The following is a 23596-nucleotide window of genomic DNA, read 5'->3' on the forward strand; positions in this document are numbered from 1 at the left end:
CATTACACTGGTCTGTGTACTTTCAAACTTACAGTGACTCCTAACGGACCTTCACTTCAGCGAGGTCAAGGTTACAGCCATTTTTGTAGTTTTCAGCGGGTTTTCAGTCATTGTCAACCAGTGACAAGAAGCCCAATCAAGGTCTTTCTGTACTTTTCACACTACAACAGGGTGTGAAGTGCGCTGATGTTTCATTTAAATACCAGTTTAATGCTAATGATATAACTGTCAGTTTAAACGAATTTATTGTATTGATATCCATATAAGCTGCACAGAATCTTGAGGCTACTACAATATACCTCTGCTGTCTGGACAAAAAGTGCATGCATTTCCAAAGCTTGGCTTTAATCACACCAGTACTCAGTCACACTAGCTTTTGGAAAACCTGACTTTGTTCCTTCTGTTTACTCTGCTGCTGCCACAATGTTAACCTGAGATTCAACCGTATGCAGGACTGAGGTCACAAGAGGGTTTTTTTTTTTTATCAAACTTTTATTGTTTTTAGACAAACACAAACATATAATCACTATTATCAAAAATAAAATAAAAGGTAAGCAATCAACAACAGAAAGAAAGACAACTTCAAAGACCAGAGAGAAAAGGAAAAAGCTGCTCTGAAAGGAAGCATGAGAAAAAGAAAGAAGGGGGAGGTAAACAGCCCAGAGCAAAAGATGTGGGAGCACTGTTGTCCCCGGCTCGGGCCCAAAGTTTCACTGCGTCTGTTTTAGCTCCATGGGTTTGAGCTGCAGGCAGTTCAAGATAAGCAAAATCAATAAACGCTGCCCACTGCTGCCAGTGAGCAACTGAAGTTTCCAGTGACAGTCAACTTTTTTTTACAGCTATCAAGCCCAGCTTAAAAACAAAAGACAAACATCTCTGAGCCTTATTTTGTTTGACTTGATATAAGTCGTTTATAGTAGAACAGACATGTGTAATAAAGTAGACAGTAGATGCTCCAATACATTAGAATTTTCTAATGTTTTTTTCCAATGGATGGTTCAGCAGTTATTAGATTCAATTCAGTTCAGTTTTATTTATATATCCCATAATTTCTTCACCTGCTTGCATTTAAATCCAGATCTAGGGTTCGTTCCAATAGATTGAAGAAGGTTCCTCACTGACAGACCTGACCCCAAAACAATGAAATGGTGGCAAAAATAACAGTTCTTCCAATTCTCTAAATATTAAGGAAAGGAACTTAAATGCACAACTGAACTCTGCCAGGTGCTCCTAGCACACCCTCACTATACGTTAAGGTGCACCAGGTCTGTCCAGTGTCCTCTCTTGCCATCAACCCACCACCCATCGAATCAGTGATCAGTCCCCACCCAAGGCACTCATCCCTATGAGAACCCATCAGATAACATAGACCCTGGGATCACTGGAACACACACACCCTCCCACCACAGAAAGTTGGGGATTTGTGGAGGGTAGTCTAAGCAACTTAGTTATTTTATTATTGTGCTGTATTAAAAAAATCAAAAGTCTAATTTCGACTTAATTTAACTGGAACAGCTTTGAGAGTAAACTAAAAAAAATGTAATTATATCTCACACAAGATTTCTGTCTGACCTTTGTTTAAAAACTACAGGTTCATATAATAGGATATTATTTTATAGGAAACATGAGACGAAGAAAGGAGAGGACACCAGATTTCCAAATGCCAAAGGAAAACTGGAGAATGAGAAGCACAGGAAGGAACAGGAGAGAGGAGACAGTCCTATCACAATTTATATCACACAGTTTTAAACATTATTCATAGCAGCCAAACGTGATTCAGACAAATGTGAGTGCTGTACCGGACAGGAAACCATAGAGCAAGCTGCACTACACTATGAAGCTGAGAGCAGGGTTAGAAGAACGGAAGCTGACCTAAAGTTATTTAAGACTCGTTTGTTTCGGTTTTTGGAGCGACGTCATTCACACGCCCTACCAGTTGGTGGCGCTAATGCACCGTTTTGTTTGTCAATCGCTAACAAACATCAAGAAGACGAAGAAGAAGGTAAAGCAGAAGAACGTTAGGACGGTGGCTCAGTAGCTCGTGAATGTGTATTTGTTAGTGCATAATCCCATTCCTCTTTAGTTAGTTAGTACTGTTAGCGTGGAAGTGGGTTGGTGGGTTAGTGAGTGGGCTGAGAACAGCAGCAGAAACGGGCTCGTTGCTGGTTTAGCTCGAGCCTAACGAGCTAAACATTACTTGTTAGCTTGTAGCCCAGTCGGTGAACGTAGGCAGCGTACAAACTCCAGCTGAAGGTAAGGCTTACAGCGGCCAGCCGTGTGCAGACGGAGGCGCTTTTCTGAATGCAGCTGTTGTAGCGTTGAGCTCATGTTGGCTGTTTTTCCCACAGCATGGCGCTCAAGTCCGGCGAGGAGCGTCTGAAGGAGATGGAGGCTGAGATGGCGCTGTGAGTACGAAGCATCCTCACTGCACACACCGCAGAGCTGTACCAGCACCTCTCCGATTACGTCGCAGGTTTTTCATGTGACTGTTTGCATGTCGACGCGAGGATGCACGAGTGTGTTCCTCTGGCCTTTCTGTGTTAGCAAGGTGCTTCACTGAGACAGTATTCAGTCAAAACACTTCACTTTAAATGTCACAATAACAACATTAAACTAGTGCTGTGGTGCCCATTTGCCTAACAAGCAACAGATCCCAGTTTGAAGAGACACAGATGCGTGCAGCGTGCAGGTAACCGCTCAGGCAGCTGTGCAGGAAAATCCCAGCTGACATCAGCATCCAGCCACATTCAAACTCGGTGAAATCTCCAGTTTTCCTCATTCCGGTGTTTGCTTTGAACATCAGCAGTCATCTTGATAGTCTCGACAAAACTAAATGTATTGAGTAGATAATTGTATTAAAAAGCAGGTGAACACTTGTACCTAACAAAACGGTACTTGCACTTAGAGCTGCTGCCCTTTCTCTTTACTAGTTTATCTGTGAGCCACAGATTACTCCCTTTGCTCTTCACTGTCACGCAGGATGTTTCCTGACTTCTATTCCAGTTTATTTCCACAGCTTTGTGTAGATGCAGTCAGGGAAACATTATTTGAACCCCAGCTGATTTTGTAAGTTTGCTCACTAACAAAGAAATGATCAGAGTATAATTTTAGTGTCGGTTTATTTGAACAGTGAGAGACAACAATAATCTAAACAATGCATTTCAAAAAAGTTACAAATAAATTAGTATTTTGATGAATAAAATAAATATTTGATCCCCTGTCAATCAGCAAGATTTCTGCCTCCCAGGTGTATTTTATGCAGGTAACGAGCTGACATTAGGAGCCTTCTCGGCTCGTTACCTGCATAAAAGAGAGCCGTCCAGAGACGCAATCAATCTGTCCAGATTCCAAACTCTGCACCATGGCTAAGACCAAAACGTTTCCAAGGATGTCAGGGTGAAGATTGTGGACACTCAAGGAATAGGAGTAGGCTACAGGACCATCACCGAGCAGCTGCGAGCATAGCATCCTGCTCGCAGGGTCTCTCTGCTCAGGAAAGCCGCCGTTTGAAGTTTGGCACTGAGCGTCTCAATCTCAGAGGACGATTGGGCGAAAGTGTTGTGGTCAGATGAGACCGAAATTGAGTGTTTGGAGGAGGAAAAAATGTCAAAAATGAAATCTAATACAAACATCACTCTGCTTCTCTAGCTTTGAGCAGGAGGTTCTCGGTGGGCCAGTACCAGTATCAGGAAGTCCACCTGTCATGGAGGCAGTACCTGTAGCTCTGGCTGTCCCAACAGTTCCAGTGGTGCGACCCATTATAGGAACCAACACCTACAGACAGGTTTGTGTGTTATAAAAGGATTGGTCTCGATGTGATTAATAACAACAGCACCCTCTCTCGCTCACACACTCCGTGGTCTTTCTCAGGTCCAGCAGACATTAGAAGCCAGAGCTGCAACTTTTGTTGGACCTCCACCACAAGCCTTTGTGGGACCAGGTAAAGACAAATGCTCACATGGCAAGAGTGTCACCATCCAGTAAAGCTCTTCCTCACCTGGAAGCACGCTGACAGTTAGATCTGCTGCTCGTGGTTCGGTCCGGCTGCTTGCGTTTGTGTTTCAAAATATTTGGATGGAAACCAAAGCTGATGAAAGCTGTAGCTGGACTGGATAACGATATCAGCTGTTTCCTCAAAAAGTACTGGAGCACTGTAACCAAAATAATTTCCCCGAGGGATCAATAAAGTATTCTGATTGTTTTTGATGCATGTTGTGGTGCTAAGATTCATTTATGACTGACCAAAGTTTAGAGGCTTAAGCAGTATTTCAGATGCCGCCACGCTGCGCTCACTCCTGCTCTCTCTGTGTCAGTTCCTCCAGTACGACCTCCTCCTCCCATGATGAGACCGGCTTTTGTTCCACATATTCTGCAAAGACCAGGTAATTTTTGAAGACTTGGTGTTTTTGCCTTGTGGGTGTGTCTGAACATTACATGTAGCATATAGTGTATGAAATCTGCCTTATTTGGAGCAAACAACATGCAGACTTGATGTTTCAGGACAGGGTGTTGATACAGCACAGGCTGATCACTCAAACTCCAGCTGAAGACGGAGTTTAAAGGAATCTGCTGAAAACACTCTAAGACACAAACCAGTCAGATGGGTTTGCAGAGTGTTGCGAAGCATTGAAATGGTTTCATAAACCAGTGTAGATGAAGTTTGTCCCAGCTGAACATGGATTGTGGGTTGGACTCTGTGTTGTCAGGTGGTCCGAGGCTACAGATGATGCGTGGTCCTCCAGTAGCACCTCCTTTGCCACGACCTCCTCCACCTCCACCCATGATGCTCCCTCCTTCCCTGCAGGGCCCAATGCCTCAGGGACCATCTCAGCCCATGGCTGCTCCACCTCAGGTTCACAAACACGAGTCTGTGTGCAGACTGCTTCATGTCTTACTGAGATCATGTAAAATGGACGAGCGCCACCTCGAACCCTCTCGTCCAAATTTGTCTCTTTCAGGTTGGTGATATGGTTTCGATGGTGTCAGGCCCACCTACGCGACAAGTAGCCCCACTTCCTGTCAAACCAACACCGTCAATCATCCAGGCAGCACCAACTGTGTACGTTGCTCCTCCTGCCCATGTTGGACTAAAAAGAAATGAAGTTCACGCTCAGAGACAGGCCCGAATGGTATTTTGATCCGTGCATGACGCACACATTTGTTTTACGCTGGATTCTTTCAGATGTACAGAACTTGTAGTTTCTGAGGCCTTGTGATCTGGGTGTTGCAGGAAGAACTGGCAGCGCGGGTGGCCGAGCAGCAGGCTGCAGTGATGGCTGCAGGTCTGCTCAGCAAGAAGGAGAGCGAGGACAGCGGCACGGTGATTGGACCTAGTATGCCGGAGCCTGAACCCCCCCAAACTGAGGTGGATTTCTGCAAAACACTTTGCTCTTTACTTTGTAACGAGGAGCGAGAGCCCGTAAATATTTAGACTGTGAAGCCATGTAGCAGGCGACGTGCTGGCAGTAACACTGCACGTGCCGCCGTTTCAGGGGTTATATGCATTTTTAAAATACTGGTGAATGGAAAACTTCTACGTTTAGTGCTGTGGGCGTAGAATTATAAATATTATTCTACAGCTAATTGCCTTCAACATCTAACATCGTGACCCAACCAATATGTGGGGACATTTATGAGTTTGCACATTTACAAATGAGATATTTATTTATATGAAATAATGTGTAAATCAGTATCTGTCACAGATTTGGGAATTTCTTTTGTTTAAGTTTACATTTTAGTGTTTTAGGTGCTGTTACAATGATAAACAATTAACATAGAATGGTAAACAATATAAAACAATGTTTATAAGGTAAGTATTTAAAATCAAAATGCATACAATCAGAGTACATTTCAATGAAAATATTTTGAATATTACAGAAGTAGAAGTCAAATATTTGCTAATTATCAAAGCAAAACAAATGTTCAAAACACCTGGATACAAGCTGTTCTTTAACAGGACCATGCTTTGCTTTGCTGTTAGCGATAACGCTAGCTACCCACATAGCACAGCATTAGTTTGTTGTTATGGCCCTCTGGAGCTGCCGCTGCATTAACAGTGATGACTGAGTGCTCGTCTCAGACTGGATAGTGTGGAAAAGTAAATGTCTTCTTTTTAATAATTGTATTCAAAAAGGTAAACTTTCATATATTATTAAATGTAAAGTAAAATATTTAACAATTTTTTTTTATTTTTGTTGACTGTGGTTCATCAGCAGCATATCAGATTATTAGAATATATCATCTTTAATGCTGCTGACTGTCCTGGTTGTCCAGATGATGCTTGACAACAGCAGTTTCTACCCAAAGTTAAACTTTGTGTGTGTGTGTGTGTGTGTGTGTGTGTGTGTGTGTGTGTGTGTGTGTGTGTGTGTGTGTGTGTGTGTGTGTGTGTGTGTGTGTGTCAGCATGTGGAAACTACTACTGAAGACAAAAAAAGGGCAAAATCGGAGAAGGTGAAGAAGTGTATCCGCACAGCTGCAGGGACGACCTGGGAGGACCAGAGTCTGCTGGAATGGGAATCAGGTGCAGCTCCACTAACAGTAATAACAGAACAGAGACAGCTCAGTGTCATTGTTGGTTTCTTCAGTTGAGTGATGTTCTTCCATCAGTTGAATGCAGCTAAAGTAAATGCATTTAAAAAAAGGTGTGTTTCAGTAGCCATGGTGATTTTAGTTTTTCATGTGTAACATCAGCAGAATTGTCTCCATGTTGCAGATGACTTCCGTATTTTCTGTGGTGATCTTGGTAACGAGGTTAATGATGACATACTGGCCAGAGCCTTCAGCAGATACCCATCTTTCCTCAAAGCTAAGGTCGGGTCATTTGTCTGTTCGTCTTTCTTTTTTCTTCTTCTCCTAACAAAAAGACGATAACTGAGTTAAAAACGAATGACACGCTTTTAAAATAAGATTAAAATGTTATGGATAGATGAGATCAAATTAGAACAATTTAGGTTGTGTAGAACATGACGAATATGGAAATGATTCAGTCAGAAGTAATCCTGTGTGGGCGGTGACCTCTGACATTTAGTTGTATTTTCATGAGAAATAAGCAGCAAAGTGCTTGGAAGGAAGAGACGAGCGGAGACGCCTCAGGTGAAGGAAAACGAGAAGCTCTGTAAACTGTGGAGCTACTCTGACCAGTAAAAACACAAACAACTGAGTAAGCTTCAGATTTCATCAACTATATTTAGTCGACTAAAACTACATAAATGTACGTTTCTAAATTATGATTGAAGCTAAATTAGATTTTAGTCAAGACACTCAAATGAAATCATATGCTGTCAAATTCAGTTGGATAGGATATCAATTCCCTGAACATTTAACACATACGCTGTAGGTAAACAATGTCTTCCATCTGGATTTATTAATATCTGGTAACAGATGAAAGCAGAGTTGGAGACTCCTCAGCTTCAAGCTGTAAACGGTTCATGTCGTCCTCCATGAAAGAGCCTTTATGGCAGCTTATATTAAAGGAACGCTGTTCAAGAGGCAGTAAAAACCTTCATGTTTGTTGTTTGTGCCTCAAATGTAACAAAAACCTGAACTCAAGGTTTTCTCAGGGGAAACCACTGATCTGGCAACCAGTGGATTTTCAGGGCAGGTGCACTGGTTTGACCTCTGACTGGGATTCTGCGAGGAGTTTGCAGAACCCCAAAATATTTTACTGTCATCTGCAACAAACTCCTGCTGTTGGTGCAAGGAGTGGCTGCACCTGCTCGCTCGGAGTATGCTGTTTCCTCCCACAGCCCAAAGGCATGTTATTTAATTAGCAAATATTAGGGTGCGTTGGGTATAAAGTACTGTTAAAAATACAACTTCTCTGTGGAAGTGTCTCGTGTCACCAGTTGGTGGGTAACATGAAGTCATTACTAGGGCTGGGCCATATCATACCGTTCACGGTAACACCGGTATAATGTTGGGCAACGATAAGAAAATGAAATATGGCGATAGAATATGGGTAAAACGCGCATGCGCAGTGCCTTTGTTTTCATACGCACATGGCGGAAAAAGCATGGCGGCGAATGAGAAGGGAGAAAGCGGATCGTTGAATGAATCCATGAACCAGAACTGGTTTGTAAAAATGCTGCAGCTTCACTGGTGTGGAACTGGTTTAGCTTTCGTCCGTCAGACACACAACAAAGCACTATTTTTGGTAGCGCATGCTAGCGGGCCGTCGTTATTACCGTGTTGTTTGGAAAATACGGCGCACTTAAAATCACTCCTTTGATTTTTCTGAAAATCAACAGAGCCCCTTATAATCCCGTGTGCCTTATGTATGAACTCTGGTTGTGTTTACTGACCTCGAAACCATTTTATGTGCACGGCGCTCGAAAATCTGTCAGATGTTTTAGTACGACTTTGCTGAGCTACGAAGCCGCACCGCTTGATGGATTGTTGGAGCCTTTTGGTTAAACTGTCAGACAGGAACTTGCATTTGCACTGTTACATTTTTATATAACTTTAATGCACATAAACAGCTGCTTGTTCCAGTGAAAATACATTGATGGGTTTTTTTGCACTAATAAAGTTGAGGAGTTGTAAAGTATTTTGTGTCAATTATATCGTCACTTATATCGTTATCACAAATTTTCAAATGTATATCGTGATAAGTATTTTGGGTCACATCGCCCTGCTCTAATCATTACTGTGTGTCAGCAGGTGGTCAGGGACAAACGGACTGGAAAAACCAAAGGCTACGGTTTTGTGAGCTTCAAGGATCCAAATGACTACGTGAGAGCCATGAGAGAGATGAACGGTGAGTCTCACACAGGCTCTCGCTACAGCTGTTGTTACAGGGCATTTGGTACCATCCTGGCACTCTTCTTTCCCTCTGTTTGTCCAGGGAAGTACGTTGGTAGCCGTCCCATCAAACTGAGGAAGAGCATGTGGAAGGACCGCAACATTGAAGTGGTTCGCAAGAAACACAAAGAGAAGAAGAAACTGGGCCTCAGATAGTTTCCAGTTTGTGTGTGGCCTCAAGGCCAGACTGTGAGATCATGACCCGGTCCATGGACTCATAACTTTTTGTTTTCCTTCTAAAATAAAACCAATATTTTTAAGATGTTTGTTTTACGTGATGTGCTTACATTGTATCTCTACTGACTGCCATTGTGATCAGTTTATTTTGGACGAGGCAGTGGTTCCGTCTCCCTTTGGCTTGGAAAATTATTGGAGGGACTTTACAATAATGATTTGTTACAATAATGATTTGGTGCAATATACAATTGAACTGGAAGCCATGAGAGAAGGCTCTGCAGACAACAACTCAAGAGGGAAAGATCCTCATGACAATTCAGGGCTGACGAAATAAAGAAAATCACTTTATAACCGCAGAAACACAGGCCTACGTCTGAATGTTTTTATTAATAACATTGGCTCAATGAAAAGGCCTCAGCATGTGACATGGTTAACTGTCAGCATCTACAGGGAGAAGTAAACGCTGTTACTTACTGTCATGGCAGGAATTTAAAGGCTGGATGCACACGCTGATTTTTGAGGGAAGAGCTTTATGACGGCGCTGCAGTAACAACTCGACTGGTGTATGTGCAGGTTACATCAGCTTATCTTTATCAGCAATTACATTCAAAATAAATGCAATGAAACAAAAACAAAGATCTTAAACTGCAAATCATGTCAGGTGGCAAGTTAAAGTGAAACGTTCTCATATCTGTGTCGCCACAGACCATCCAATAAAAACAATGGGAACAAAGGCTGCACAACCTGAAGCAGCTGCGCGGTGACATTCAGCCGTGTTAACACAATCTTGAGTTACACAGGCAAAAATATAAAGTTTCAGATGCATCTTAGATTCAAACCGCTGCAGCTGACATCAGTGAGCGCACTTTTTCCAAACAACGTCAGATATGTCTGGATGATTCAAGGCATTACAGGTGGTAGAAGATTCAAGCCCACATGAATCCCATGATTCATAGCAACCAGCTTCATCATACTACAGTTCCCAACAACTCCTCCACAGCTGTCCGTCCACTGAAGATGACATCATTCACTGACACACCATCGTAACAGGAACCAGTCAAGGACAGGGCTAGGTTATTGTTCTTTATGAAGCCACGCATGGACTCTGGGAAGTAGACAAAATAGCATTAAACGATTTGTCATCACACTTTGTTGATGTTTAATATTTAAACGGATTCATACTCACCAACTCTCTGAAAGTGTCCTTCATAGTACTGAGGTATGCAGTCCTGTTGAAAAGATGATCAAATATAATTTATCTCTGTTAAAGTAACTCAAAGTGCAGTATTGGTATCTCTCAACCAGAGGCCTGGGAGGGTCCTGTGCAGGATCTCAGCAGTTCCTAAGACTGCGCTCTTATGCACACAGATCTGGGATGTTGTTCCCCGGATCTGCTGGAGCCACTCGCCTAGCTTGGGGGTCACCGCACCGAGTGCTCCGATTACCACTGGGACCACTATTACCTTCACCCTCCACATCTTCTCCAGCTCTTCTCTCAGTCCTTGGTACTTCTTGAGGTTTTTGTGTTCATTTTCCCTGATGTTGCTACCATTCGGTATAGCTACATCTACCACAGCTGACAGAACCTCTATGCTATGAACCCATACGCAAAGGTTCAAAGACTATCCAGCACATATTAGCAGGACATCCCAGTTATGCTGCAAACAGCTGATTGCAGTTCTTGCTGCCAATGGTGGCACAAACAGTCATTAGTTTTCAGGTGGAATGACTTCCTCCAGTCAAAGGCAGGAATGTTTGGATGGCCTTTTTCTATTAATAAATGAAATCGTTATTTCAAAACTGCAGTTTGTATCTGTTCGTCTGAAACATGTTTACATGACGATATGCAAAAAAGTTATTGTCCTTCAGAAATAGGAAGAGATCCCGCCATGATGACATCCGACTGAGAGATCATCTGACTCCTCGTGTGGCACAGTCGTGTGTGTGTGTGTGTGTGTGTTATATAATATGTGGGGTCATACCCTGTGCAGAATCACTCGACTCCAGCTGGGTGCCGCAGTGACTCCGAGGTGGCAGCGCACCGCCTCAGTGGCTCTTGATAAGAGACGCTCCGCTGTTGCAGCTTCTGGAACCCCAAACTCCTCCTCGAACCAAGCCCCGCCCATCATTACCTAGGAAACATGATGAAAAGATATGACAGATAATCACATGTGAAATGAGTGGAAGTGTTGTTGTCATTATAAAAGCTGAGTTCTTCAAATACTATGAAGATATGCTTCAGTGCTTCCTGTAGTACCCCCCAGTACATGAACAGCGACAGTTCATGTAAATTCATATTCTCATTCTAAGTTAACGAATCCAGTCAATCTTCCACGTTCCTTAGATCACCATGAGCTGGATGAGAACCTGCACAGTTATACTTGTAAACAGGTGATCAGGCATCCAGTCCAAGTGTTTCTGGGAAAGATACTGAACACCAGATTATCTCTGATGCATCCATCAGAGCAGTGTTTCCCAACCACTGTGCCATGGAAGACTATCTGGCTCCACCTGATTAGTACTGTAAGCAATCAGTGTGAGTAACAGTTACATTTTATTCCACTAGAGGGCAGCACAACCACCTGCTCTAAATGTGCTGCCAACTGCCAGTAAAACAGAAGAAGACGAAGAAGAAATGACATAATAGTCATGCTGTGAGACGTAATAGCAACAGATAAATGTCTGAAAAGAAAAAGTAGTGTAACAAGAAAAGACGACCATGATCACAAATCAGTATGAGCCACAGTGAAGATGCTGGCAGGCAACAAATCTTCCACAAGGCTGCATCGACCAACTGTTACACACAGAAACACACTGTGAGAGTGACGCAAGGTGTTGTTCGTCTGTACCGTCAGTCTAGTAGTCTGTCCATCTGGTCTGTTGTGCTGAGGGAAGGGAACAGAGTCATAGACCACCCCGAGCAACCCTCGGTCCTCCGATGACGGGACGAGGTGACCAAAACCCTGCCAACACACACACACGGACGCACACAGGTTTGAATAAGCTTGTGTGCAGTCTGTCTGATGCTCTTTTCTCCAGGAATCAGAAAAGAAGTCAGTGTTTGCACTGGAGGCTTCAGTGGCTCACAGAATGAAAGCGATGCTTCAATATAGTTTGTTTTTACAACAGTGAAAATCTTCTTGTAACTGGTAATCTCAAAATTCAAAGAAGTGTTTTTTGTGCTCTCCTGTATTCTCACCATTACAGGCAAGATGGAGCCGTCATACTCCAGATTGACCACAGCTACTGTTACTGAGGAGATGTCCTGCAGCTGCTGGGTAAGAGGTTGGCAGGAGCGGGGCAGCACTGAAGAAAGAGCTGTGAACAGAGAAACAAGGGCTCGAAAAAGGAAACTTTTAATGTCATCCTTCAAATGATCCAGAACACTTGGTGTCACACAGGCAGGTTTTCGAAATGGGGTCGCTGTCGTCTTACTGGAGAACTTGAATGCTTAATGTTCATAAAATCGACCAGCAGTTGGAAACCATCCTGCCATTTAGTGCTAACTCAGCGGGTTCAGCCGCGACTGATGGCCTGAGAAACAGTGCGTCATTACCAACGTGTCATGATGTAAAACCAGCGAGCTCAACCATCAAAGCTGAGAGGAAGCATTCTTGTGCGTTTGAATTCAAAGGAGATGATGTTAAAATGGATGTGATGATAAATCTGAGTGAGACTAAGTGAAGTGTATCATATGTGACAGGATTTCTACACTAAGAATGAAACAAGAAGAAAATGTCATGAAGTTACTTTGAAGTTTAAAGCTTAGCTCTGACCCACGCGAACGGTGCGGCTGGATGTTGGGCAACAACAGTGATTGGGTGTCCAGAAAGAGACGCCAACGTTTATAACAAGCACCGCCCAGCACTGTGGACGTGTGAGTGGATTTGTGATTTTTCCATGTTAGCGTAGAAATTCAGGAGGATTTGGATTCCTTCTGTTTGTGTCTACAAAACTACTTCCAAGCGCTCGACTCCTCGCCGACAGACTACATCCACATAGATGTGGCGTGTCCTCTTCTTCTACCTCCCAGAGGTCAGAACAAAGTCCGCATTAGTTCACAGCAAGCTCGTTAAATAAGTATGATTTCAATCATGTCACTGGTTGCTTCTGTGATTCTTACCATTTGATTCAGCTTTTGATCTTTTTAAAATGCTTTAATAAGATATTTGCATTCAAAAGGTCTAAATTGTGGACATTCCCTTTTAACCCTTTGTAAAACAACAAAGCTAACAATGAGTATTGAACTACATTTGTATAAATAGCTCTTACAGGTCACTCCAGTCTCCAGTTAACAGACCCTAGTGGGTCAGCTTCCCGAGCCACTAAACTAAACCTAGTCGTACTGCAAGAGCAGCGATCTACAGCGGCGCTGTCGCTGACGTTTCTGCGAGGCTGCTCGGGACCCCGGTTGTGGTCAAAGCGAGCGGGGTAGACACCTGGAGGAGAGCGGCAGTCTGAACTGGTCGAGTTCCCTCACCCGTCGGCTGCACCTAAGTTTTGCAGCGGCTACTGAGGAAGAACCGAAGAGCAGAAATAGGACTTTTTAAGCTGACGGCCAATCTAGACTTCCTGTGTCGGAGTGCTGGTCCCACAGAGCAACAATTTCAAGAGCACCTTTAGAAATACACGTAGGAAATGATTTTACCCACTGTCACAAGCTGTGGGTAGTGAGAGAAAGGATGATGTTACACAAAGCAGTGGAAATCCCTTACAGCTGTTCAGGGAAGCTCAGAGTGAAGCTGCTGTTGCACCATCAGTGCTTTACAATCATACTTGCCTTTAGCAGGCAGTGCAGAGATGATGTGGTCGGCTGATAGGACTCCATCCTCCAAACGGACCTGCAGACACACGCAGACAGACACACGCAGACAGACACACGCAGACACAGTTAACTTGTGTAGACCAAATAACAACATTACTACCCTGATGTTCAACCTGCTGGTGATGCAGAGATAAGAAGAGATTGATCTGAGCTCCCTTACAAAACCTCATGGCAGCACAGTCCAAGTTCACATCCTTCTTTCTTACGGTCGTTACTTCCTCGTGCTAGCAGGCGAGGGAATCAGAACATTACACATTCAGGAAATGTGAAACCTTGCAAGAAGCAAACAAACTGCCATCCCCGACACTACCATGTCTGATATGATGGTACCAACATAACACACCACTGCAAACCACCTAAGGTTTAGTTAAACGTCTTTAACCTCCGCACTAACCTGCCAACCAGAGGCTGAAGGATCAATCTGCTTAACAACAGCCTCTTTGTGAAGTTGCACTCTCCCACTCTGTTGTAGGTTCTCTGCAATGGCTTCTGGAAACGACTGCATGCCCCTCTTCAACGACCACTGTGCCCACGACTCCTTCTTAGATCTTTTAGCCAGAGGGCCGCGGGTAATCACCTGAGCCTCACCTGCAGGTTTCAAACATACAACCTTAGTCCTGCAATAAAGACAGCACACTTCACTGGTAGCACAGAGGAAAGTGAGACAGCCTGAAAACGCTGAATCCAAACAAATGATGACAGCACACAACAACCATCTGTTAGCATCAATGCAGGCAGAAAAATAGCCACGAAGAGCCAGCGTGTAGAACCAGAGCTCAAATCAATTATTTGATTTTATGAGGCTAAACACAGACGTTTAATCCTGACAAACACGTCAGAAAGTCCTGGGAGTGATTTTGAGATCAACTGGAAGTGCAGTGCAGGTAAATGGTTGCACGTACTGGGAAACTGTCAGAAATGGTCAGAGTGGAAGTGTTGGAGTGTACCTGAGCCCAGCAGCATTCCCAGGATGATGGAACCTCTGTGCTGCTCTGCGTTGTAGAGGACAGGAAAACAAGAGCGCACACTCAACTTCCTGCAGTCCCCAGCAAATACACCCCGACACAAGCTGTCCACAGCTATGTCTGCTAACTACACACACACACACACACACACACACACACACACACACACACGTTACCTGTTTAGTTAAGTGAATCTTATGTAATTACTGTTAGAGACTAGCTTCACGTCTTCCTTACTAAATACACTCGTGTTTCCAAATGATAATCCTCGCTGCATCATGAGTGTGTCACCTCCCTCATAAAGAATGAGATAAACAGCTGTCAGGTATCTACACCTGCTCATTCAGACTTTGGTTCAGTCTGAGTTTTTGCTGGCCTCCTGGTCACGCGTCAGCTCTTTGCTTCAGAACCTTTAGATCTGCCTACAGGGGTCACTGGGTTGAATGTTCAAGCAGCTCTAATCTGAATAACGACTGGGGTGCATGATCAGGCAAGCACACGGGAGTTTCCACTTTAACTGAACGGCTGCTGCGGTTTTGTTTCTTTTAGTAAGGAGTTTTTTTGCAAAAGCAAAAGTGCAACTGAAAAACATTTGTCTGGGTTTGATAACATGTAAGTATATTGCTGATGAAAGGAGTCTTATTGAAGTTATTAAATCAGCGAAGTTTTTCCAGACTGAACATTTTGAGACTGACATCAGGTCACTTTTGTTTGGGTTTCTTGTTGCTATATTTAATAATAATAATAATAATAATAATGGATTGCATTTATATAGCGCTTTTCGAGAACCTCAAAGCGCTTTACAATACCACTATTCATTCACTCTCACATTCACACACTGGTGGAGGCAGCTACAGGTGTAGCCACAGCTGCCCTGGGGCAGACTGACAGAAGCAAGGCTGCCATATCGCGCCATCGGCCCCTCTGGCCAACACCAGTAGGCAAGTCGGGTAAAGTGTCTTGCCCAAGGACACAACGACCAGGACAGAGAGCCCAGGGATCGAACCGGCGACCTTCCGGTTACAGATGCGATTCCCAACCCCCTGAGCCACGGTCGCCCCCGTTAGCTGGTGTTAGGTCAGTAACTTGCTTTCAATGATGACATTTGATTTGTGGCTCCTGTTGCATCTCTGTTTTTGCCATGTTACCACAGGTTTATTGAAGCGACTGTGTGTGGGGCTTGTTTACTGACACAAAGTTCTGCTCACCTCCTTTCCTAGCCTCCTCGAAACGAACGAATGGACTGACTCGTCGTCGTTCTTGGTTTTATTCACCAGGATCTCAGCAGCGACGCTCAGCAGCAGCGGCTGAGAGAACGGTGGGACTGTCCGCACAATCCCACTGAAGGAAAAATGCACAAGGAGACGGAAAGTTACAGGTTACGCTTCGTGATTTCATTTGAAATATATGTATATTTAAACAGCCGGTCGACATTCAGCAGCACATAATGCAAAATCAATGTTTGGTTGATTCAAATGTTTGTAAACACTCACCTGATTCCTGACGGCATCTTGTGCAGCTGACCATTAACATACAGGTATCTGTTTCTGGAGGCAACGTGGCTGTAGCTGACCGGCAGGAGCTCCTCTCCAAGACCCAAATCATCCACCTGCACACACACACACACACACACACACACACACAGACACACACACACACACACACACACACACACACGCACACAGACACACACACGCACACAGACACACACACGCACACAGACACACACGCACACAGACACACACACACACACACACACACACACACACAGACACACACACACACACACACACAGACACACACACACACACACACACAGACACACAGACACACACACACACACACACACACAGACACACACACGTCCAGGTTTCAGTCTGTCGTGGTCAGTTCAGCTCTTATCAACAGTTGCTGTGATTTGGTCTCAGTGTTGCTGTTATGATATGAACTCACCATATTGAGCGTGTTGGAGCCCACCGCCCCTGCAGGTCGAATCCCTCTGGGTCCATGTTCAAACACTGCTCCATCTGATCTCCGAGTGGACCACAGCCAACCTCCAAAACGACTGCTTGCCTCTAGAAGGATGACCTGTTTGGATATTTAGGTTTAAATCCTCTCAAGATGTGCGCAGCAAAGGCCAAGAAATGAAAGACAAGTGAAACGGAGGTAAGAGGCACAACATTTCATATAAACATCTTAGTGACCTTCCTGAATCTTCATTTGCATATCTCATGTTTTAGATGTTCCTGGAGGACATAAAGCCCTGCACCTGCACAGGAAGTCCTTTAATCACTACATCCTTTCACACTGGACGCAGCCCTGAAACCCACTCGTGTCTACAGGTTTCGCCGCACATTAAGTTTCCTGCTGCGCCGAGGAAAGAGCATCACAAGCACAGATGTGGAGCGTGATATACTCGTGCATCGACCACGGTGCGTGGCGATGCACTTTCCCGCGACCAATAGAAGCAAAGCCTGCAGAACATGAACGTTCTGCACACGTCCAAGTTTGGTCAACTTTTCCACATACAGGGACCTCCAGAGTCCTTTCAATGGCTCCGTGGACCTCGGGGGACTATTGTGGAAACGACACACTCTTCACTAGTCGGGACAGTTTCAGAGCTTTAGTGCTGATGAATGAGTGATACATGTTTTATTAAACATTTGGATATAAAACGACACAGACCCTCGTAGTGGATACAACGAGGGACACAATTTTTTGAAATGAAGGAGCATCTCGTACACGCAGAGCAGCCGCAGAGCAGCACGCTCAGCGCAACACAAAGTTGGGTCATTCGCTCTAGCTAGCAGTGAGGTCAGCGCACTGATGTGAAACAGCCTTCTTATATAAAGTGTCCTGAGATAAGTGTTAAATAAAAGTGAACAGAACTGAGCACACAGGACTTCCTGCCCGTCTTAGCTGAGGACATTTTACCAATGGAATTCCTAACCACATCTCGAGGTTTCACTTCCTGGTTTGATGAGGGTTAGAAAAATGAGGGGTAGGGTTTCAAATCCAACTCTGGACTAAACAGGGAGCCAGTAAAAGAAGCTAGTGTGGGGGAAACACCACCTGCCTTTGTTCCTGTACTTACACTGCAGCACGTGGGATCCGCTGACTCCCTTTCAAGCGCGCTTTTCAAACAGCGCGACAATAATGAACTTCAACCAGTAACAAGCAGGTTTTCAGCTCAATGTCACAGGGTGTTTCTAACATCTGCCAGATGTAATAAGGGTGCTCGAGAAACTTGCTTCATACATGGAGGGTTTTTGTTCCCAGCTTTTTTCTCCTAATCAAACAAAGCATGTGTTACCTTGGTAACCTGGGGGCTCTTGCACAGGTAGTAGGATGCAGCCAAACCCCCAATCCCTCCTCCAAGGACAGCGACTGTTCTCATTGGCCAACTGCAAACACAAATGAAATCAAGAAGAGTGAATAGAGTGAATATGCTCGTCCAGTTTTTGGACACACGTTTGTTTTGGGGTTTTTACGCCACCATGGTGAACGTGACATGAAGAACCGAACTTAAAGGTTTAACATTAGAATGACTGGATTAACCATCCATCTCCAGACCTCTTAACTCTGCTCTGTTGTGAGATTCTGAGGGGAAGTGAAACACCTGCTCATGTGAGCTAACAATCCTATATGTTTAATTCAATATTAGAGACTAAAGCTGAACCTCTGCTTCATGGCAAACAGACTGTAGGATAGACAAGCTGTGAAACATACTGATGGACCTGAGCTGGGGTGGAAATTAGGACCCACCACTGGCCAAATGTGGGTAAATTTATGAAGTGGCGTGTAAATTTAAAACAACGCACAAGCCACCGTGTCAGGTTTAAATTAAGTTACGGTGTTCATACTGTGTTACATCAGTGTGTGCAGGTACACATGTATGATACACTGTAAGAAAAAATGTACTGTACAGAAATGTAACAGAGTTAATTAATTAGTTAGTTGGGCGATCGTGGCTCAAGAGTTGGGAGTTCGCCTTGTAATCGGAAGGTTGCCGGTTCGAGCCCTGGCTCTGACAGTCTCGGTCGTTGTGTCCTTGGGCAAGACACTTCACCTGTTGCCTACTGGTGGTGGTCAGAGGGCCCGGTGGCGCCAGTGTCCGGCAGCCTCGCCTCTGTCAGTGCGCCCCAGGGTGGCTGTGGCTACAATGTAGCTGCCATCACCAGTGTGTGTGTGTGTGGATGTGTAAAGCGCTTTGGGGTCCTTAGGGTGCTAGATAAATACAGGCCATTTAAGAATAAATGATACAATTCATAAGGTCTGGTTGTTCTGGCCAAATGTTACACACAGAAACTAGCGGCTGGTAAAATGTTTGCAAGATTTTTATTTCCAGCCCCGACCTGAGTGTAGCTGATAGCCGATAGCTGGTAAAGATATAGCCGACAGTTGGTTTATCAGGCCTCTCACTCTGTCACCCTCCACCCTGTCAGTCTGTCAGCAGTCTGTCCAACCGCCCACCTTCACACAAAGAGCCCTGCAGCCTGGCAGGAGGCTTTTTGTGTAGTTGATACTTAAAAGAGCAGAAATAAAGGAAATTCCAATTTTCTGTCCTTGGTGTGTCGCCTTTATCCTCAGTGGATCGGTGAGCTGTCATTTGTGAGATGTGGTGAAGCCAGCCGCCTCTTATCTGACGCGTAAATGTAAGCTTCGGGCACGCGCCTCTCCTTCAGTGACGATCAGACTCACACACGCGTATGCGCGTGCACACGTTGCAGAGTCTGATTGCATCATATTCATATAAAATCATCCTTAACAAACTTTCAGCACATTTTCTCTCATCAGTTTCATCTCAAACTGCTTTAAAAACTGTAAACAATGTGATGTCATGATGTGACGTCATGTTAACATTTTATTAAAACTCATCTGAATTTTTTAAATCATGTTTCAGCACAGATGTGAGCATAACTGCCCTTTGGTTTTTTTAATATTGCAGCTGACAGACATGAACCCAGATGTTACCGGACCAGAGGAACGACGTGCAGAAAGTTCCACAGCAGGCGCGTTTCTACACCGTGTTGCGCAATCAAAGCGCTTCACGTAACTTGTGCAGTCACACCAGCACAGGTAGCTTAGCTAACTAACATCTGCACACATCCCGTGGATGCATCGGAGACGAACACGGGTCAGTATCTCGCATGCAGACTAGGCTCGAACCAGTTCTGCCACCTGAGCTACAGCCACCCACGCGCAATGTGTGCGTGCGCGAGTCTGCTGCCGCACAGCCTAGTGTAGACGCGCAAGAAGGTTTACGCGCCGCGTAAACATGTCAGCAGAACTGTGGCACGCTGCTGACATTTCCAAACAACCCGACGACAGGTCACAGTGGAAAGTGTGAACGAGCGTACTTTGGCAGGTGGACGATGCCCAACACCATCCCCGTGAAACAAACACGCGGGCTGTTACAGAGTCTGCGCCAACAGCGGGCAGAGCCGCTTCACGGTCAGCGTCCTGCTGCCGAGCTCGGGCTTACCTGTAGACGAGGCACGGCAACGAGTCCGCGCTCCGCAGCCTCCACTCACGACCACAATAACGCTTCCGACTTGTTCTTGATTTTAGATTTTTATTGGCAGCTGGCAAACAGCTGAATGGTGCATTACCGCCACCAACTGGTGTGGAGTGTGGTCTGGGTCTCAAATCCAAACAGCTTCCCCTCTCTTTAAAACTGAAATAAGGCCTGATGACCTTTGATCACAAAGGTCCTATTTGATGTTTATGTTACTGAGCATGTTTCCTCCTCTCCACAGTAGTCACACTCCCCGTATTATGTTTCCCCATCATGAGTAGTGTAGTGGTCAATCCAGTATGTCCAAATCTCATTCTTGATACGACCACCTCCTCTCTCCTACTCCGTCCTGTGGCTCCCATCCTCCTTTGAATTCTACACAGCCATCGTCTCTTCCTTTCTTCCTCCCACTGTCTTTGCCATCTTTTCCTCACCTCTTGCCTGACCATACTCTTTATCTCTGCCTGGCCAAAGCTAACAGCCATGTCAACCACCCCATGTTTTGTGCCCTTACTTATTTCCTGAGTCCACAGTGCGCCGGAATCCATAAACACACCTGTAAGTTGCATCATGTGTGCTCTGAAACGTGTTTGCTGAATCTCTGCTCCACCGTCTGAGTGACTGTAGACGGACCAACGATGAGCTTGAATCTGAACGAATGACTGCATGTAATGGGCTCATGCCTGCTACCCACTGAAAGCTTACAGTATTGTGAGCATTTCTCCGGTGTATACTGAAAGTCCATCATTAATCCTTTTGCCTATTTCAACCGTAAACTCCGGGACCACAGCTACACCAGTTTGACCAGCTGTGTTTGTATATATTTGAACATAATTATAAACTGGTCAATGAAATTCTTCTTTTCCAATAATGTGAAATCTACTGTGGCATCAGGAAGTATCCATAGAGGTGTAGCTGGTAACGGCCCTCTTTGACTGATGTCTAACTAATCCAGTTTAAATTCTGTTGCTCGCCGTCCCACAATCCACCCAAAGCTCTTTGTTTCCCGCCTTTCTTTCTCCCAGCAAGGTTTGATTACTCCTTGTGTTGGAATGCTTCCAACTTTCAGACTCCTTCAGAATAAAAGTACATCCTGACAGGAAAGAGTTTCCCGTTTTGACTTTACTGCTGCCAACTGGTTCAGGTGCGACTCAAATAACAGCAGCGCAGTTTAACAGTGCAGGTGAAAAGGTCAGTATTTGCTTTATTTATGTGGCCCTACTTCTGCTGGGTTTCAGGTTTCATCAGAAATGCTCAGCGGGCACGAGGTGAAGTACTGACAGCTAGGACTCCTCGGTCTTTAAGGCTTTTAGGGTTAGAGCACAGTCAGTGTGCATGCTTCAGCTTTTTAGTGAGGTAGAATCCCCCCAACATGCCCCTACAGGACCACTAAAGTTTAAAAAGCAAAACAACAGCAATCGGACAGTCTGCGCAGTTTAAATTACAATTTAATTCCTGACAGATTTGTTTCTTTGTCGCAGCATCTTTTTCATTGTCATGCAGAAAAACAGTCGTTCTCCTTTTGCTTGTTTTCTTTTTTCCCAGCAGGTGATCCTGCAGATCGTCTTTTCTCACTGTCCTGCTTCCCCTGTTTTTCTTTCCCTCTCCTTTTCTCAAACTTCTCTTGTCTACGTCTTTCCCTTTCCTAACCCCAGTCACGTCTGTTCTGACTGTAATAACTTAAAAGTTAAAAATAAATAAATGAAATTATAAAGCTCAATCGAGTGGACCAGTATAGCAAAGCTGTAATGATCCACTTGGGAACATAAATCTGTGGGACATTTTTCTTGGCCTTCAGTCAATAATTCTGATGCTACAGTGCTGAACAAAAAACAACAAAATCAGAGTTTTACTTTTCAAAAACTACTAGACATCTGAAGGATCCTAAAGATGGAAAATAATGAAATCTTCCTATGGGGACATGATGAGATGCCAGTCTTTGAAAAATGAGAACTGTGACATATTGAACTGCATGTGAAGCAGCTTAATCAACAGGCGGCTGTGGTGCAGCCAACCAGACTGAATCTGTGGTCCAAGCCTCCACAGGGCTTTGAATCTGTTGGAGCTAAATCAATCTGCAGGACCAGATCAACTTGATCCTCTTCTTAAGTTGGCTGCAGATTTCATAGCTGAACCACCAACTTACATTTTTAATCTTAGCCTCTCAGACAGTAGAAATCTGCCTTTGTTGAAATAACTACAGGTCCATATCTAAATCCTCTGTTTTTGCAAAAGTTCTAGAAAAGCTTATTAATATTAAAAGACCTGTTTGGACAAAAATTCAGTTCTTTCCCAACATCAGTGGAGATTCAGACAACAACACAGCACAATAACCGCTGCATTAAAGTGGTTAATGACATCATTGATGTAATGGGCTGTTTTAGTCAACAGACTAAACAATGTTGGTCTATCTGTAAATGCTGTAAGCTGGTTATCAAATTACTTGTCAGCAAGAACACACTGTGTCCATGCTGGGTCTTCTTCCTCTTTCCCCCCACTATCCAAAGGAGTTCCTCAGGGCTCTGTACCAGGACCGTTGCTTTTTTCTCTTTACATAAACAACCTTTGAGATAACTTATCAAATGCTGCATTCCATCTTTATGCAGATGATAAATTATCTCTTGTTCATCTCTTGTAGCACAAACCCTGCAATTTCTGCAGTCTGCCTCTGATGTCGTTCAGTCCTTGAACTCAACTTAAGTTGGTGTTAAATGCAGAGAAATCCCAGTTCATGTTATTCTCAAATGGCAAAGAGCTGCTAGCTACGTCTCCTAAGATTAAAACCATTCAAGGAACTGAAATTGAAATGTTCTTACGAGTATCCAGGGACCGTTATAGATCAGAATTTATCATGTTAAAACTCACATTCAAAGGCTTGTGTCCAAGTTTAAACTAAGCGACTTTTTTAGAAATCGATCCTGTTTCTCCCTCCAAGTGAGAAAACACTAGATTCATGCAAGTTCTTTCTTTCTTTTTACCTGTATTGGATTACGGTGACGTGCTTTTTATGAATGCACCTGCACCCTATCTAAAGAAATCTGATACCGTCCACCGTTGTGCTTCACGTGTCATTACTGGCTATAGGAATCGTGTACATCTTTGTATGCTGCTGCTAAATGTCCGTCTCTGTATATCCACAGACCTTCCCATTGGTTGGTCTTTATAAATCTCTCCTTGGGCTGGTTCCCTCTTATCTGTGTGTTTATATGTGGAAAACAACCAATACAGGCTTCGTTCTCATAATATCAGACAATTGATTGTCTCAAAACTCAGAACAGAATTAGGAAAAAGGGCTTTTAAATACGCTGCC

The 23596-nt window shown here is 44.2% G+C and overlaps 2 protein-coding genes and 1 long non-coding RNA gene across 3 annotated transcripts; 1 reads left to right on the forward strand and 2 right to left on the reverse strand.

Moving 5' to 3' along the window:
* Nucleotides 1-1937: 1937 nt before the first annotated feature.
* On the forward strand, nucleotides 1938-9061 carry rbm42 (RNA binding motif protein 42). The gene is made up of 12 exons (XM_082551049.1): nucleotides 1938-2253; nucleotides 2349-2405; nucleotides 3649-3784; nucleotides 3871-3940; nucleotides 4314-4382; nucleotides 4707-4852; nucleotides 4959-5129; nucleotides 5231-5365; nucleotides 6405-6522; nucleotides 6715-6812; nucleotides 8661-8757; nucleotides 8845-9061. The coding sequence occupies exons 2-12, from the start codon at nucleotides 2350-2352 to the stop codon at nucleotides 8955-8957; spliced, it is 1209 nt and encodes a 402-aa protein (XP_082407175.1). The 5' UTR covers nucleotides 1938-2253; nucleotide 2349; the 3' UTR covers nucleotides 8958-9061.
* On the reverse strand, nucleotides 6720-8652 carry LOC309716942. Its single transcript, XR_014279590.1, has 2 exons — nucleotides 8186-8652; nucleotides 6720-6854 (listed from the first exon to the last, which is right to left on the reverse strand). It is a non-coding gene; the product is annotated as an uncharacterized lncRNA (long non-coding RNA).
* Nucleotides 9062-9346: 285 nt separating the features above from the next.
* ppox (protoporphyrinogen oxidase) lies at nucleotides 9347-20358 on the reverse strand. Its single transcript, XM_082551037.1, has 13 exons — nucleotides 20254-20358; nucleotides 18082-18172; nucleotides 16722-16856; nucleotides 16262-16377; nucleotides 15977-16109; nucleotides 14751-14895; nucleotides 14198-14391; nucleotides 13759-13819; nucleotides 12178-12296; nucleotides 11828-11941; nucleotides 10961-11110; nucleotides 10165-10207; nucleotides 9347-10083 (listed from the first exon to the last, which is right to left on the reverse strand). Exons 2-13 carry the CDS (start codon nucleotides 18163-18165, stop codon nucleotides 9947-9949), a joined length of 1431 nt encoding a protein of 476 aa, XP_082407163.1. The 5' UTR covers nucleotides 18166-18172; nucleotides 20254-20358; the 3' UTR covers nucleotides 9347-9946.
* Between the last annotated feature and the right edge of the window lie 3238 nt (nucleotides 20359-23596).

The sequence above is a fragment of the Aulonocara stuartgranti genome (assembly GCF_965226115.1).
Source record: "Aulonocara stuartgranti genome assembly, chromosome: 11".
NCBI lineage: Eukaryota > Metazoa > Chordata > Actinopteri > Cichliformes > Cichlidae > Aulonocara > Aulonocara stuartgranti.

Excerpts from the sequence above, each read along its gene's own strand:
- rbm42 (XM_082551049.1), top strand. The coding sequence starts at position 2,350 with ATGGCGCTCAAGTCCGGCGAGGAGCGTCTGAAGGAGATGGAGGCTGAG. Across the intron at positions 3,941-4,313 it reads ACAAGCCTTTGTGGGACCAG|TTCCTCCAGTACGACCTCCT; the intron begins GTAAAGACAAAT and ends TCTCTGTGTCAG. Across the intron at positions 6,813-8,660 it reads CATCTTTCCTCAAAGCTAAG|GTGGTCAGGGACAAACGGAC; the intron begins GTCGGGTCATTT and ends GTGTGTCAGCAG.
- ppox (XM_082551037.1), bottom strand. The coding sequence starts at position 18,165 with ATGAGAACAGTCGCTGTCCTTGGAGGAGGGATTGGGGGTTTGGCTGCA. Across the intron at positions 16,110-16,261 it reads AAGATGCCGTCAGGAATCAG|TGGGATTGTGCGGACAGTCC; the intron begins GTGAGTGTTTAC and ends TTTTTCCTTCAG. Across the intron at positions 14,896-15,976 it reads CGAGGAGGCTAGGAAAGGAG|TTAGCAGACATAGCTGTGGA; the intron begins GTGAGCAGAACT and ends GTGTGTGTGTAG.